Genomic DNA, 17,134 nt, shown 5'->3' with positions numbered 1-17,134 from the left:
TTAATTAGTAGGCCTGTTAAATACCAACCCAAAGTCCCAAACTTAATTAATAAGTGCAGCCCAAGTGACCCATTTGATTTCATACAAGTGTACGGACTCATATAAAAGTGGCTGCTACTACTAAACTCTTTTAGCATAAAAAGCTCAAAACATAATTCCAATTCTAGTGACAATAATGTGAAGTTTAACTGACATATTTGATTTCATACACAAGCTTTGGTACGGAAGGAGATTCAAGATGAAACAGACAGAATCACGGGGAAGTCTAAACAAATATCTCCAATTCCAATCCATCTCATCATCTATTCCCCAACGGTATGTTTGTAGTGACTGCAATATTTAAAGTAATAGCTGTTTTGTTCTTTATTCTCACACAATGCTGACATCATATCATGATTTTCTTATTCTTCCAGTTGTATCTTTAACTTTAATCGACTTACCAGGATTGACCAAAGTTGCAGTTGGTACTTTTCTCCACCTTTCTCCTTATTGTTTGGATTAATTTTAAGCTTCATCTGAGTATGATACAATGAGGGATTTCTTATGCAGAGGGACAACTGAATCTATAGTTGAAGACATTGAAAAGATGGTTCGAACTTACGTTGAGAAGGTATATTATAATGACCGTTTTGTAAAACACTTAATGACATGTCATTTGTTAAAACACTCAATGACATGTGACCTTAGCATCACCATGTTGTATAAAAGATGCAAACAAAAATCTCAAAACATGTTAAAAGCAAGCAACATGTTAAACAGAACCAATTGAGAATAAAACTGGATATATAAAAATGCAAACAAAAATCTCAAAATATGTTAAAAGAAAGAAACATGTTAGAACAGAAATGAAGTTTAAACACAAATAAATCCAGATGACATGATAAAACATGTTAAAAGTAGATCTAAAAACATGACAGCAAGACACATGTAATGGAACCAAAATTAACTTCAAAATTGTTTCGTGGCTGAAATACGGCGGGTTTTGCTGCATCTTAGGAAGGACTCCACGCCATCATTGTCACCCCAATCAGCATTCATCCATTCATCATTTTCCAGTTCATCTTCTTCTTCATCATTGTCAGAACTGGAGAGGTCGATGACTTCGTCCCATTTCCAGTTCTGCAGCGCTATCGATCTTTTTCTGGATCGGTTTAGCTTACAAAAAAGTAAAACAAAAAAGAAGTCAATAACCCTCGTATTATTGCATAAATGTTTGTATATATATGAATTTAACCTTCACTTGTAGGTTAGGCGTTTCGCCATATTGTGCCTCTTCGACTCCAGCTGGTGCCTACACAAAGAAGAATATGAATTCAGAAAGTATGGTACGTATTAATGCAGATTATAATGGAACAGAAAGAACCTTGTCTGATCTGAACTGGTCGCTTTTGATTATTTCAGCACCATTTCGAAGCTTCTGCGGTTTACTAAAATTTAGTATTTAAAAAAAACAATAGCCAATGGAAAAAATGTGTTAACCTGCTTCATTTGCATGTTACAGTGTCCAGCAGGCTGGTCTTCGTGCATAACTGAGGGCTTTTGTGGTGATCCATGCTGTGATTATTTCAGACAAAAAATGAGTGAACGATGAAGACTGCTTCTCAAGTTCTCATTATATAGAAGAACACAACTGCAGCAGGTACCACCACTACCCATTTTTTTAGGAACTGAGTAGGTAAATCCACCACTACCCATTTTTTTAGGTGCTGAACTGCCAAAAATATGGACAGAAAAACTACTCAGAACGTGGGATGGTGTTGTTCGAGTTCAAGGAACATGGACAGAAAAACATGCTTGCTGCAAGTAACCGCTCAGAACTGCCAAGACAGCGGTTAAAATTAAGAGTTTACACGGCCCAGATTAATCTAAGCATAATCGAATGGATGATATTGATTTCAAAGGTAACTTCCACTTCATGGGTTCCATATATATATAATAAGTTAGATAATATGATAGTAATTAGTGATGGGTTAGTAATGTAATGACCATGTTATATAAGTAGTATAAGTGTCATCCATTGTACCCTTTGTTACACTAAGAATTATAACTTAGATGATGATCTTGGTCGGTCATGTATAAAATATAAATAACATACAATATGAAATGTTGAAAATTATAAAATAAAACCCAAGATTGGTCTTATTTTGGCAATGCACCACCTTTGTTCACCATGGTGAACATTGGGTGACATTCCATGGAGGTTTTTTCCAATGTGGGTGAAGTATGGAAAACAAAAGAAAAACAAGAAAGGGAGAAGAAGGTGAAAAGAGATGAGTCTCACTTTCAAAAGTGAGAATTCTTGAGAAGATATAAACAAAAAGTGGAGAATTGAGTGTGCTATATATAGGTGATGGATTAGGGTTAGAGGTGGTAGAAAAGATAGAAATTTGCAAAAAGTTGGCCCATTAATATATTTTTTTTGGTCCCTGATGTTATGAGATTGTTTGTTCTATTTTCTCTTTTAGTATTTATATAAATTTGAGTTTCTAACACCATATGACGTAAAATTTGGTTGGTTGATTAGGTCTCAGATATCGAATTTACACAACGTAAGTCGGTGTTTGAATGATTTAAACGTGCCTTGGTGATTACATGAGTAATACTAGGGTTGGCAATTTTACACGAATACACGACATGAACCTACAAGAAGTTAACAGGTATCGTGTATGGCCTTAACAGGTATCGTTTACCAAACAGGTAGACACGAGATTACCTGTTAATTTTCGTGTATAGACAGGTTAAATACCTGTTTACCTGTTAATACCCGTTAGTACATGATAAGAAATTAAATTAAATAAAACTCATCAGCCATGTGCATGTGGGTTCCTTAATTCCCTTCTATTTTCATTCCTCATTCAATTTAAAAAAAAAAACCCCTAAACTCCCTCTGTAACTCTCAGATAGCATGTCGTGTTCGTGTTTTTGCTCATATTAACAGGTATTAACAGGTAGTTTTCGTGTATAATAGTCGAACAGTCGTGTTAACAGGTATTAACAGGTAATTTCATGTATATCGTGTCGTGATCGTGTTCGTTCGTGTTGAAAAAAGGACACGATAAGTTATCGTGTCGTGTTCGTGTATGGGATTTCGTGTATCGTGTCTTATCATGTCGTGTCTTATCGTGTACGGGTATACACAATATGCCAGCCCTAAGTAATACAGATGTTTGTTTGAAAAATTATTGAAATAAAATGAATTCTATTATGGTTATAAGTCTCGGATTACAATGACTGGATACGAAATACACAGAAATGATTAATACAAGAAATGCGAAATGTTACATTTTGTGTTCTCACATTGCTAGGGTTTCCCAAATTTTGAATATTATTACTTTTTAAAGTTTTTTTTATGAGATTAAGAGTGGTCAGTCATACAAACTTTATGATATGTTTTGGATACATGAGTGTTTTGTTTCAAGGATACTTTTCTGACATTATAGCTTGGTGTTGTAATTGCGTATTCTTGATTTTCCGTTACTTTTGCTATAGCGTGCTAAAATAATACTTCTACACAATTAACAAACTTATTAACAAATTAATCACTAACAAAATGAAAACTAGGTGTTGTCTAAAGTAAACCGAATAAACACCTTGTTTGACAAGAAAAAATAAGATTAACTTTGGTAAATCTAGCAAGGTGCCAAACAATTAAAATTCATTTAAAAACTATTGGTAACATAGATCATTTTTTGTTGGGTTACGTACAAAACTAATTGACCATAACTAATATAAGCATTGAGAGTTCTCCATGTGATAGGCTATATTGATAAAAAAAATTATATTCAAACCAGAATAGAATACAAGTTGTTTGAACATTTTAAAACATGATTAAATTTAAAACGTTTAGTGACGCTATAAGAATCTGACGCTTGCACACGCCCTATAAACTGACATGAATCGTCTACGTAGAAAGGTTTGTAGCGACAACATGCCATCGCTATAATTGTTCTCATCCTTTTGAGTTAGATTAGCATATAGCGACAACAATAAAATTAAGAAAAATATATTTCACCCCTGCACGCCCGTGCTCACTTGTCCCATGTTGGCCTATAGACAAAGGCCTTATTCCCTCATTTCAAGCATGCCCTTCTTTGCTCTCTTGTTCCTGGTTTTCTACAACTCTAAGGCTGATACACTTGTGCCCTCTTGGCCTTGTTCTCTCGTCCTAGAAGGCTCTAGTTCGTTGAAGAAAGTGTGGATGATCCATGGATCTTAGTTAATCAATAGCCAAGTATGCCATGATAATGATGCTTCCTAAGCACACTTTGCTTGGATGATGAGATGTTGATCCCTAGGAAATGCCTTCATATCGAGCGAGACCTCTCCAGAGTTAGAATTCCAACATTCTATATTTGTTCATCCATGTCAAGAATAAGGCATCATTAGAATTGTTCACTTAATATATGTAATAGAGTGATGAGTGACACTTGTTACATATATACTTGCACTTGAGCTAGAGCTTGAAGGTCATGGAAAAATGGTAATCAACATTGGTAAAAGTGTAAAGATCTTCATATGGTTGTAATCAATACGTCTTCTCATACTCTTGGATTAGTTAATTTTATTAATGTAGTATTTTATTTTATTTATTATGTTTATCTTTTACTAATTCTTTGTTTATTATCTTTTGTGACAAGATTACATGACATTTTTGAAACTAAATTAATTTAACAACTTAATTTAACCAAATTAATCTAACTTAACTGGGTGTGCGTACGACTTCTAGTACCCTTAATCAGATCTGGTGTAAGCTTCTGATATTGAACTAGATCTTACTAGAGTTTTCTTGTATTGAACCAGATTCGAGTGATAAGCTTCTGGTATTGAACCAGATCTTGGGTAATAAAAGGCTTCTGATATTACATCAAGATCTTTAGACAGGCTTCTGGTAATGCACCAGACCCGATTGGGGGTCTGAAAGTTAAGATGGTAAATTAATATGGGAAAAAGGGTAATTCGACAAAGTAGAAGAGACCAATAAAATGAAACCTACTTTGTTTATTCGGTAACTTAATGAATTTAATGACTACATCGCTTTGGTAATTAATAAGATCCCTTACTGTGATTCCACTTGCGAGTTTGACATAAGAAGAAAAACTACTTAAGTTATAAGAAGATAATAAGACCAAGATGGCCTTAAACCAATCTTGTTGTGGCATATTGTTTGCTAGTCGAGAGGCTAGGGATGGTTTATTATGGACATATTTCCAGGCCAATCTATCGATATGTTGTGGGAAGATTGAAGGAATGTCAATAACCTTAATAGAAGCCGCTTCCAATTTTCATAAAAGATTAAATATAATATTTGACCATTCTTCTCATTTTATAAATAAACTATATTAATTAAGAAAAATTTATCCAAGAGTTCACATATAACTAGTTCTTACTAAACTATCTATAAATAAGGAAGATCAAAATAATAATAAACGGTTGAGTAGGGGAGCGTATCTTTGAACGATACTTGGTTCCTTTTCTAAGTTATACTACACGTAATAGTTTATGTGCTCGTTGTGTTTTTTAGTCTAAATATAATCATGTTTCAAAGTTATTAAATTAACGCACTTAAGTGTGCTTAATATTACTAAAACTAATACACCTAATGCACACACTTCAGTACGTTGCAAACCTATGCCCACGAACATATGGCCACAAACCTTATAGTGACGATATGTCGTCACTAAAGCCCTTATAGTTGTCGCCGGGATAGGTTTTAATTCTGTAGTGTGAATATATGTATTCATACCTGTGTATATATATATATAGAGAGAGAAAAGATCATAAAAATAACTTGTAAAAGTTTTTTTTTTTTTTTTTTTTTTCATTCTTTTTATGTTATTGAACTTTATAAAAAAAATTATATGTATATTACGAGATAATGTAAATTCGCGAGCTACATAGCTTTATGGGCTACGCATATTTTATAAAATAATCTTAAGATACTTTATATCTAAAGAAATAAGAAAATAGAAAAATATAATTGGCTACTATGATTTTCTTAATTTTTAAATTTTTAATGATTTTGTCTATATCTAAAAGAAATAGATATTGGCTAGTGTGAATTTGTCTGAGAGACATACTTGATTTGAGTTTAGGCTACTCGGTATGGTGACCGGAGGAACGCCGGCGACGGGATGAGGACGGAGGGGCGGCGTGGGAGGACGGCGTCGCCGAGGGGAGGCCCACATGTTTGGTCCGTCTCAAACGGCTAAACTCGGACGGCGACGACGGGACGGAGGGGGACGGAGGGGGGGCGGCGTGGGAGAACGGTGGTGATGTGGCGGCGCCGGGGGTGGAGACGGAACCATACCGAGGAGCCTTATGCCTATGTTTTATTTTACATTTGTTTATACATGAACAGCTTCATATATTATTTAATTATAAATTAAATATTGCATTTCTCAAAGAAATCATAGTATTTTTATTTTTGTGAAAATGATCACATCAAATCAAAAATGCATCTTTTAGCATCACGATAATAAATTCATCAGATTTACAAAATCCTCCCTCTATCTAAAGATATTAGTATAATTTGGTAAATATCAGAAGATTTGGTAAATATTAGAAGACTTATGTTTTAAATAAAAACTTACTTTCAATTTTGTCCTAAAATAATATATCTACAATTTTATTATAATTATAGTATATAAACTTTAGGTTGAATGAGCCATCTAAATGGTTCCACTTAGGTAACTAAATGTGGCTTTTGTTATTGATGTGACAAACACGTGACGGTTCGATGCTGGTCACCATCATCGTCAAATTCACCTTCGGCTATTATCATCGTCAAAGCATCTTTCATTTCAATTCACCCATCCTTCATTGTCCCACCTCACATTGATCGACGTCATCGCATCACACACAAATGTACCAAATATAATCCACTCATAGTAGACTCTATTGGTAGGGTATAGGAGGGTGTAATGATGACAAGCTTTACCTCTATACCAATTAAAAGAAATATTGTTGCCGCTAAAAGACCCCCCCCCACCCCCCACACACACACACGCAACTTAGAGACATCGTATCACACATCAATGGCCCTTATCTTGAAATTAAACAAATTAAAGGAACACTAGATGATCCTTCCGGTACACAAACAAAAAGGAACTCCACACTTTCTTTTAAATATCCCTATCTGTGTATGGAGGTGAAGAGGGTATGTTAGATTTTGGTTTGGAGGAATCATAAGAAGATGTTAGGCAGTTATGATGGAAAGTGAAGACCAATGGGTGGTTACGCTAGCAGGGCTTGGAAGACCAATGCTAGTGCGACTATGGTGGTTGAACGAAGCAGTGAAGATCGATTTGGGGGATGGGGGGGGGGGGGGTAACTTTCAATGGGTTCCATTTTTTTTCTTTTATGTTTATGTACCATTTAATCAAATTATTTTTTTAAGAAAAACTTGGTCAATCTATTTAAAAAAAAAAACTACTACATATTTTAAGGTTAACCAGTTGAACTGGCAAGCAATAAGCAATAATCCACATGCATAGCATTAGACTAAAATCTCAATCTTTATATACCAATACCGGAATAAAATAGATCTTATAAACTAACTCAAAATAAAATAGACGTTTGATACTATTTTTCAGTAATAACTCATATTAAAACGAACTTTTTAACTTATATAGTAAATTAAGCGTTAAAGTTTTATAAATCCGCGTGAAGATGTATTTTATTTAATGGAGATATGGAGTATCACTTTATGCAAATATATACATATAATATATTGAGGGGAGGGAGGAATCAATATCTTCCAAACACTCCAAGACAAATACGCTTCAGAGGAGAAAAGCAACCTTTCCTTTACAACCCCAGAAAAACAAACAATAGTAGATTTCAAACCAGAACCACCACCACCCACCCACCACCGGTCACCACCACCCACCACCACCCCTTCATATGTGAGAGAGAAAGTGTGTGTGGTTACCCTTTCCCTCTTTATATATTTGTACCTACATATATGTAGCATGCAAACTAAAGGGTGATCTTTATTTAGTGATGAAAACTTCAACCCCACATCCTTCTTTCCTTCCATCTTAAAATAACAAACACTCTTTCTTAAACCTCATTTCGTTGAATATATTTAAAGTTTCAATCTTGATTTAGTTTTCCAAATCTCACTTCATGGATTCATCTTCTTGGATGCTAACATATGCCTTCAACAATATCTTTTGAGGTAAAAAGTACATTAAATACTTATAGATACATACACGATGAGTATATGTGTATGCCTGGCTCCCTGTATGCCATTTTCAGAGCCCACCGGCATATCCGGTGGCCTCCGTGGATGGCGTATGAGGAGCCAAGCATATATCCCATCTTGTACGTTCTACTATTCTATTTTTACATTCTTTATGCTTATCAAGAAGATGATTTTAGTTATTTCACATTAAAGAATCAAAACTTCTACTTGTTTCACTTAATAGAGACGTGTGATTATTTAATGAGCTATATATATAGTTTTATTCTTTTTGTTTTGTGATTTGAGGTTGAAGGGTAGCATTGTAAATTAATTAGTCAAAGATTAAAGCTTTGCTCTCCATGGTAAATGGAACCTTCAGGTAGAATTTCTTCAACTTTCTTGATCATCTTCGTCACCATTTCCATTTTAGGGTTTTTCTTGGTAGAGAAAAGCAAATTATTTAAGTAAATTTTTAGTCATTTTTTTCTTAAATTTGGACATGAGAGAAGACTCCAAGAATGTTGATAGCAACACAACACAAATCCTTGCTTATTCGACATTCTTTTGAAAGACATTTATACCCTTGTGTCCTCTATCCCACAAAAAACACATCATAAATTCTATGAATATTTTGGAGTTTTACGGAACTTCAAAAGGCAAAAACTAGAACTTTTTCAACTGGTTCATGCTTAATTAGGAACATAGTTTAAATGTTTTGAGCTCAAAAGTTCAAATAAGGTAAATATCTAACTTTATACATAAGTTATTTGATTTAGTATTTACCAATCGAGAATGTGTTATGGAATTAGGGTTTATAACATTTTGATCAAATATATATAGAACTGATCAAATCCTAGCTCATTGATTTACAATCCTCTAATGTAATTTACAACTCTATATATATTTTATATTCCACAATATTAAACACAAATGACCACACCCCAATAGTCTCTTGGTGCTCATGTAACAAAATACATGTGTAAACTTACTTTTCTTGATACAGTTGTGTGTAGTCTGAATTAGGGTTTTGATTTAACAATCTTGTTAATCACGTTCACATCCATATATATGTCTTATGTCTCACACCACACACCTTATGTGTATTTTGGTTCCATAATGATCTACCTGTACACTAATGTTCAAGTGTTAAGTTAGATAATAACATATAGGATGTAGCTTTTTTATTGGGAGCAAAGAAGAATGTGAAATATCTAAATAAAATGATCAACTTTGTCTAATCAATGTTTGAGATATGCATAAAAATTCTATTAACATTATTGAAAATAGTACATTCTTTTAACTCAATATTGTCTAATCAATGTTTGAGATATGCATAAAAAATATATTAACATTTTTGAAAATAAGTACATTCTTTTAACTCAATATGTAATTAGACATATAATCATTAATGTTTGACTGGTCTTTAATCCTGAAGCTAGTAGCATGTTGGTCAAGAAAAAACTGTCCCTAATAGCTAGGCATATGCATAGGGTAAACTGAAGCAGATGCATAATAATAGGAACATCTGGCATTGAAAGGGAGAGCTTTGCTTTTGAAGTAGCTAGGGTTTTCGTCCTCCTGCCATGGCTAGCTTGTTTCACGTGCTACATCTCTCTCTCTCTCTCTCTCTCTCTCTCTCTCTCTAGAATACACACAGTGAAAGTGTAGTGTGTGTGTTTCCATTTTGATGTTAAATAATGGGGGGCAGGGGAGTACTCATCATGAGAAATATGGATCCTGGTGAAAGCATGTCTAACAGGGAATGTGTTTGTGCAGAAAGAGAAAAGCAGAAAGAGAATCTCTCTCTCTCTCTCTCTCTCTCTCACACACACACACATATAATCTTGTTTCGTTCATCTCTCTAGTACCCCAAAGGCAGGCTTGAGAGACTCAAAGTTCACGATTAATACTATTGAAAGGTTTACAAACAACTTTTAATGTATTGTATAGGTCAGAAAAATAGTAAAACTGGAAATCCTAGATATGTGAACAACTCTCAAATTTGGTTTTTCATTATTTGTGGAAGCATATATTTATGTGTAATTAATATTAGTGTATATAATTATCGGGTTTGCGATCTTCTAGATGAGAGTTTTACAACTAATCAAAATGTGTTTAAAATGGAGTCCATGTGAATAAGATATCAGTTCTCAAAGTTGTATACTTGAAGTGGAAAATATGACAAAAATGAGTGGGATTGGAAGAATGTAGAATCTTGGAGTAGTATATAAGTGGGAGTCTTCTTAGGATATTTTTCTTTCGCCACACTAATTTTTTTTTTTTTTTAACGGCCAACAAACTCAATCCCGAGCATTCTCGGGGCACCCACTGGACAAAGGAGTACTCCGAGAGTAACCCGAGTCCACCACCAATTCCGGGGAAAACCCAGTAACCCACTCGTCCGTAGGCACGACAGTGAAATTATCGGTAAAACCCGTTTGGCTCAAGGATCCAACCCAGGTTTCCCTGGGTCTCCTATCATTGCCCACCAGTGCCTTTCGCCACACTAAATAAGAATGAACCCAAGATGGTTTTGTTGAGCAAAATGAAACGTTTTGTTGAGCTACTTTGCACTTCACATCACCACAAGTTGCCTTTATTGTTTTAAATTCCGTTTGAAATCAGCGGCAATTTGTTGTTGATGACTTGCGAGCTAAGCATGAAGTTCCTGTTGATCAGTTGATACTTAGGTGGTCAAGTTACCAGTGATGTGAGTTACTACTAAGAGGCATCGTCATTGGTAACTTGTTGCTCATGCAAGTTACTAATGGCGGGTTTATGTTGTGCAATGAGCGTTATCGCGATATTGTTAATGATGAGTTACCACTGATGGCGAGTTACTCTTGAGGAGTTGCTTTTAATGATCGAAGAGTTACTTTTGTTTTGTTACCGCAGATGGCCCGTTACTGCCGATGATGAGTCACCGACGACGAGTCACCTTTGTTGGCCCCAATTGATCTTTGATCTCTAGAACGTGAATCGAATTTGAATATAGCTTGAATCTCTGAATACATGTATGTTTTAAAATTGAAATCTAAAGTTCTATTTATAAGTAACTAAAAGGTGCGATTGTGGAGACGTGTCTTTTTACGAACAGGTGTGTCTCTTAATCTTGTGGATGTGATTGCACTTGAAGAGGTGTGTCCCTTTCTTTTCCTTTGAAGTTGTCGATCAACAGGTGTGTCCAAGGGACACATCGATTCCTTTAGGGAGTTGGTTACCAACTTCTGTTTTGTCACATCTAGTTCCCGTACTTCATAACTACCCTAATACTATCTTTATACTATATACATAAAACCGAAAGGTCTTACACTTTCAACATGTTCATAACTGATTATATAAACAGTTAAACTGTTATTAATAGCATTTAATACAATTTATTTTTTATTTGATGTAGTTAAATGATTAGGAAGTTTTATCTTTTGGTTTTGAGTATAAAACAAAAGGGCTACCTTGTTGAAAGTATACTTAAAATACATCAAAATTCACAACAAAACGTATGCATCGATCTTTAGCAATCAAGGGTTATTTCCTATTCGTTTTAGGTATAATTTCAGACGCTTGAGCCTTCTCTGGCAATACACATTGTTTCGGTTGAATTACTTTTGGATACATACGAGTTCTCTAAGGTGAGACTAATAGTTTGTTTTAAACTATCCGTGTTGAACGCTAATCCTTCGCCACCCTCGCCTTCTTTCTCATTATTTTTATTTTCGCTAATTTCTTGCAATTGTACCTAGTACCGATACTTATGTCCTTTTCTTTCGCATTATAATTTAATTTTAGATTGTTTTATGTTATTTTGTATGCATAGGGATGTTAAATAGAACCATTAGATCTTATATACATAGGGATGTTATTACAAAATCAATTATAGGTAAAGAACCATTAGATCTTATAAATACTCATACAAATTTGATACTTGAGTCGTTTGGTTTATCTTTCCTGTTAGTCGTGGCATAGATCATCTATCATATATTACTTTAACTCTAACTATGTAATTTTTGTGGTTCTCTAAATATAATGATTTTATTTATTATTATTATATATTATAAAGAGAGATGGAGGTTGGGAGGGAGAGGATGGACCACTTGTGATTAGCTAGGGTTTCTTTGTTGTTTCATACTTTCACAGTGAATGACAGTGTGATGGTTTTTAGGCTATTTGCTGTCTTATATCGGTTTGAGTTTCATATATGGGATAATTTAGGTTAATTCCTTTCTTTCGAAACTAATGTTAGTAAAAACCAAAACCAAAACTCAAAACTTATAAAACTTATGTATTCCTTTAAAAGAGTTGTCATTCATACCAAAAGAAGCAAATGTAAGATTTATAAGATCTTTAATTAACAAGAGATCAACAAAGACCCGGCTCTCACCGATTTTCTGCTCGTAGTGTTAATTCACCAAAAATTTCCGAATTTTTTTGTGGTGTAAAATATTGCACAAGTGCATAACCATAACAGTTCCACTAGACGTGCCATGGTAAACTCGAACTCGTGATCAACCTTAAATTAAAAGCATTAATAGTTAATAAACAACCCAATGACTTTGATCATATTTGTGTTTTTCTTAGATCGGTGGGTACGGTGAGGATAGTCTCTTTGGAGACTACCCGTCACGTAGGCGCCACGTAATCACGGGAGGAGGATGCTCCTCTTGGGGACTACCTAAGGGTGTGGGGACTAGCCAAGACTACCCCACCATTAATAATATATTAATATAATATAAAGGATGAGAGAGAAGGCACATGGGGGACCCACCAACTTGCCCCGTCTCCGGCGTTACAATTGTGACGGAAGTGCCGAGGACGGCCCCTAGGGAGCGGTGTGTGACTGACCTAAAGGGGGGGGGGGGGACGGCCCTGTGCCGATCCCCATACCCACCGGTCTTACTGTTGCCGTTTTTCATGAATGTCTGATTGTAAACTTTATTTCTATATCGGATATTTACATATGTTTAAGATCAAATACAAAGGGTCTTAAAAATAAAAAGTCGTACGAAGGGTATCAAACGGACTCTGATTGACCTCATTTAAACGGCATTGGAACCGTATCATCAAACTCTATGATGTGAGATTTTAGGTTTTCACTTTGGGATTTATAGGTTGTAGATTTTAAAAGTTTTGTTTATTATCATTGTGTCTTTAATTTATCATTGTGTGTCTCCTATATTTGCGTATTGTGTTTTTTTTTTACGACTCGTTGTGCCTTTGTTTCCTCAACATCTTGTGCGATCTATTCTATTTTTATACACTTCTTATTTTTATAAGACTTTGTAGAAAAACTTATCACTGTTTACATATATGAGAATTAAAACATACATATAACATGCATGTCGTTGTCAAATGTCTGAGAATTAAAAGTTAAAAACTACAACTAATATTGCATGTTCGTACGTCTTTAGCATAAAAAAAGTTGTAATAAACGACAAATTTAACTTAGTTTGGTACCTTGGTGTGTGGCTTTCCAATCCATGCGTGGCTTGTAACACTGTTGAATTGCTTTATGCTCCTGGCTTCTCAGTTCTCCCTAGGCCTGTTTACTTATTAGGATTTAGGAAAGTAATCAAAATAGACAATGATTATTTTCATTTCACTAAACTTTCGTTTTATTCCATGTGATTTGGTCGTTTTAATAATTTTGTACCAATCATTTAAAAATAATCATTTTACTCCTTGATGTTTCTATTGATTCTCTATACTCCCCGGCCTTAACTCTGTTCATTTTTGTTGTTAAAAAGTAAGGGTACTTTTGTCTATTCAGTTCAAAATAAGGGTAATTCAGTAATTTTACATATTAGTATCTATTATTTATTTAATATATTACCTACAAAAATCCAATACATTCCTTATTTATTTATTTATTTATTAAATCACTCTTTCTAATCCTAGCTTCCACGATCAGCCCCACCATTTCCATCCTAGCCAACCACCACCACAACATCCCAACTGGCCACCACCTGGAATCGGAGTCGGCAGATGCATCGTCTGACAGCTCACCCCTTTTCTTTGTCGTTTCGCTCCCCCAAACACATCCCGATGGAATTACCTTAATTTATTATTAATCTCCTGATTCAATCTCCAAGTTTTGCGGTTTTCAAACCCGCACATAACCTGTTCGACAAATCATTTCATAAATTATTTTCATTTTGTGGGTTTTTTGAACCTGCACAGAAGGTGTTCGACGAATTATTTCATAAGTTTTTTTTCATTTAGGGGGTTTGATGAATTGTGTGAAAGGTTTTTCATTTTGGGGGTTTTTAAAAGTTGCATGGAAGCTGTTCAACGAATTGTTTCATGAGTTTCTTTTCATTTTGGGTTTTTTTAAACTTGCATTATGAAAGGGTTTTCAGATTATAAGAAAACCAGATCACAACAAGTCATTAAGAAATCACAACTACAACAGCCTCTTACTACAGCCTCCAACACGAATTCGAGAAACCCTTTTGCTCAGAATCGAGCAAAAAAGTCACTTATCGGAGATTTATCTTGTTCTGTCACTGCTACACAAGTTCATCCACAAGGGTTGTATAAATCGTCCTTCATCGGGTTCTCGTGATCTATTCGGCTGGGATGTTGATGGTGGTGGCTGGGATGGAGATGGTGGTGGTGGGTAGGGTTAGAAAGAGTGATTTAATAAATAAATAAATAAATAAATAATTAGGGAATGGATTGGATTTTTGTAGGTAATATAATAAATAAATAAATAAATAATAGATACTAATATGTAAAATTACTGAATTACCCTTACTTTGAATTGAAAAGACAAAAGTGCCCTTACTTTTAACATCAAAAATGAAAAGAGTTAAGGCCGGGGAGTATATTAGAGAATCAATAGAAACATCAGGAAGTAAAATGACTATTTTTGAATGATTAGAGCAAAACCGTTAAAACGACCAAACGAAGTCTACTCTTTTCATTTTTTTCAAGTTAGTCGTAGCCAACATCTAAAAGCTGAGCTGATCCTAACTCTCAGCAAAGAGTGTAGGTTAAATCGTAACTCTCTCAGCCAGCGGAGTTGACTTCTCGGCTTTAAATTCAAAGAAATAAGACTAATTACATTGGTGAAAACTAAATTTCAAAGTCTATGAAAACTTTTTGCCAACTTTGATTATTTTGCAAAATTTTCATGATTGGTCTTTTAACAAAAAAAAGTCTAAAAATTAGATATATGAATTGGTCAGATAAAATATATTAAGTGAAAGGCTCCGACAAAAAATGGAGCCCAAAAGTATTACAACTCAAGAAGCCTATGATAGAATACAATTTGCAACCAAAAGAGTTGCAACCCAAAATCAGTCAATAAAAAAAAAGAAAAATGTGTTCATTATTCTTGATATTCCCTGTTTACTATATTTTTCGTATGCAATTCTTGATTTCACTACCTTCAATTAGCCCAAAAGCTAGGAAACTAAACCTTAATCTCCTTGAAAGATCTTTTGACTCCCACTTTGTGTAGATTGATGTTATGGGCTTGATGTTATTCCCTGGTTGAGTAGCTTTGAAAACGCTTAAAGCAGGTTTAATGAATCCCCCCAAGAACACATATTACCCTTCTTGGGAAGGGCAACTCAACACATGACGTGATCCACAACAACTTCAGTACCTCGCGTTGAAATCTATGTGAACAAGGACGGAAACAACCAAGTGATGTTACATATCCATGAAATTCATGTTTTTTTGCACTTTCCGACGGAAGAAACAACCAAATTATGACAAGTGTTCACAAAAAAAAAATCATGCTTGTTTAGAACTCCTTGAGAAAAACTACATGGCAAGGATGGATCCTTGTGGTCTTTCCCAATCGAGTTATATATAAAAAGGCAACTTAATGGCCATATACAGTGCCTCTCCAGACAATTAATTATCTAACATAACTAGGTTAGAAACCCGTACGTGTATTACACGGGGTTGTACATTAAAAACACTATAATTAAAATTTTTTTAACAAACATCTCATCACCGAAATTACATATTGTTACATGTAATAATGGTAAAATAAAAGGTATACTAATATATCATAAAATTTAAATGTCTGTTTATATAAAATGCAATATATAGCTGGCTAAACTCATCAAGAAGCAATCTTTTATAACCTCCATGTAAAAAAAAATCTATTTTACTTATAAAGTATGTTTCTAAAAGTATATATTTGAAAAACAATTAAATAAAATTTAAAAAAAAAGTATAAAAGTATACCTCCACGTATTTTTCAAGCACCTCATTTGTATTTTTTTTAATTATTTTATTAGTCTCAAGTATATCTGTAATATTACCGAGTTAAACTATACAACTTTTGGTGTACATTTGACGAGGTTTTGTTTTTATAAAAAGGATGTAGTTGACAAAATTATTTATCAAAATGACTTGTTTCAACAGTATTTATCAAAATGGGTTCTTTTATAAAAAAAAAAAAATAAAGAAATACTAAAAAATCCCCTAACCATCCTATCTTCTTACTTGTTAAATACGGGGACTCCATGGTTATCGCCACCAAATCACTACACGCTTTTGAAAAAAAAACTCTACGTATGTTGTTTTTTAACAATGAATATTTTGTTTTTTCGTAAGACTTGAACCCAAGAGCTCACACTTAAGTGATCAAGATTGTAATGAACTAATGATTTTTCAACTAAGAGTGTTACTACAATACTTGCATGCATCATAATACCTTGAGATACACATTTAAAGATATACATAATTGAATTTAGGTAATTAACTGATTTATCATTTACTTGCAGTAAATGCATTAATTAAATCTAAATGTTGACCAGTTTACAAAATACCTAAATTTTTTGAAGAAAAAACATTTCTTACTAAAAAATTAAAATCAATTAAATCAATCAATCAACAATCAATTGTTAATTATTATTATTATTATTATTATTATTATTATTATAATTATTATTATTATTAATCAAGAATAAATAAAAGGGTTAATAAAATGTA

General features: G+C 33.9%; 1 protein-coding gene across 1 annotated transcript; it reads right to left on the bottom strand.

The window, feature by feature from the left end:
• Positions 1 to 948: 948 nt before the first annotated feature.
• LOC110906186 lies at positions 949 to 1,541 on the bottom strand. Its single transcript, XM_035983146.1, has 4 exons — positions 1,480 to 1,541; positions 1,364 to 1,417; positions 1,235 to 1,291; positions 949 to 1,155 (listed from the first exon to the last, which is right to left on the bottom strand). Exons 1-4 carry the CDS (start codon positions 1,525 to 1,527, stop codon positions 949 to 951), a joined length of 366 nt encoding a protein of 121 aa, XP_035839039.1. The 5' UTR covers positions 1,528 to 1,541.
• Between the last annotated feature and the right edge of the window lie 15,593 nt (positions 1,542 to 17,134).

Source organism: Helianthus annuus, chromosome 14, assembly GCF_002127325.2.
Source record: "Helianthus annuus cultivar XRQ/B chromosome 14, HanXRQr2.0-SUNRISE, whole genome shotgun sequence".
Taxonomy (NCBI): Eukaryota; Viridiplantae; Streptophyta; class Magnoliopsida; order Asterales; family Asteraceae; genus Helianthus; species Helianthus annuus.
Note: the sequence above shows the minus strand (reverse complement) of the source record. Positions and strands in the feature narration are given on the sequence as shown.

Excerpts from the sequence above, each read along its gene's own strand:
- LOC110906186 (XM_035983146.1), bottom strand. The coding sequence starts at position 1,527 with ATGCACGAAGACCAGCCTGCTGGACACTGTAACATGCAAATGAAGCAG. Across the intron at positions 1,418-1,479 it reads GTAACATGCAAATGAAGCAG|AAGCTTCGAAATGGTGCTGA; the intron begins GTTAACACATTT and ends AGTAAACCGCAG. Across the intron at positions 1,292-1,363 it reads ACCAGTTCAGATCAGACAAG|GCACCAGCTGGAGTCGAAGA; the intron begins GTTCTTTCTGTT and ends TTCTTTGTGTAG.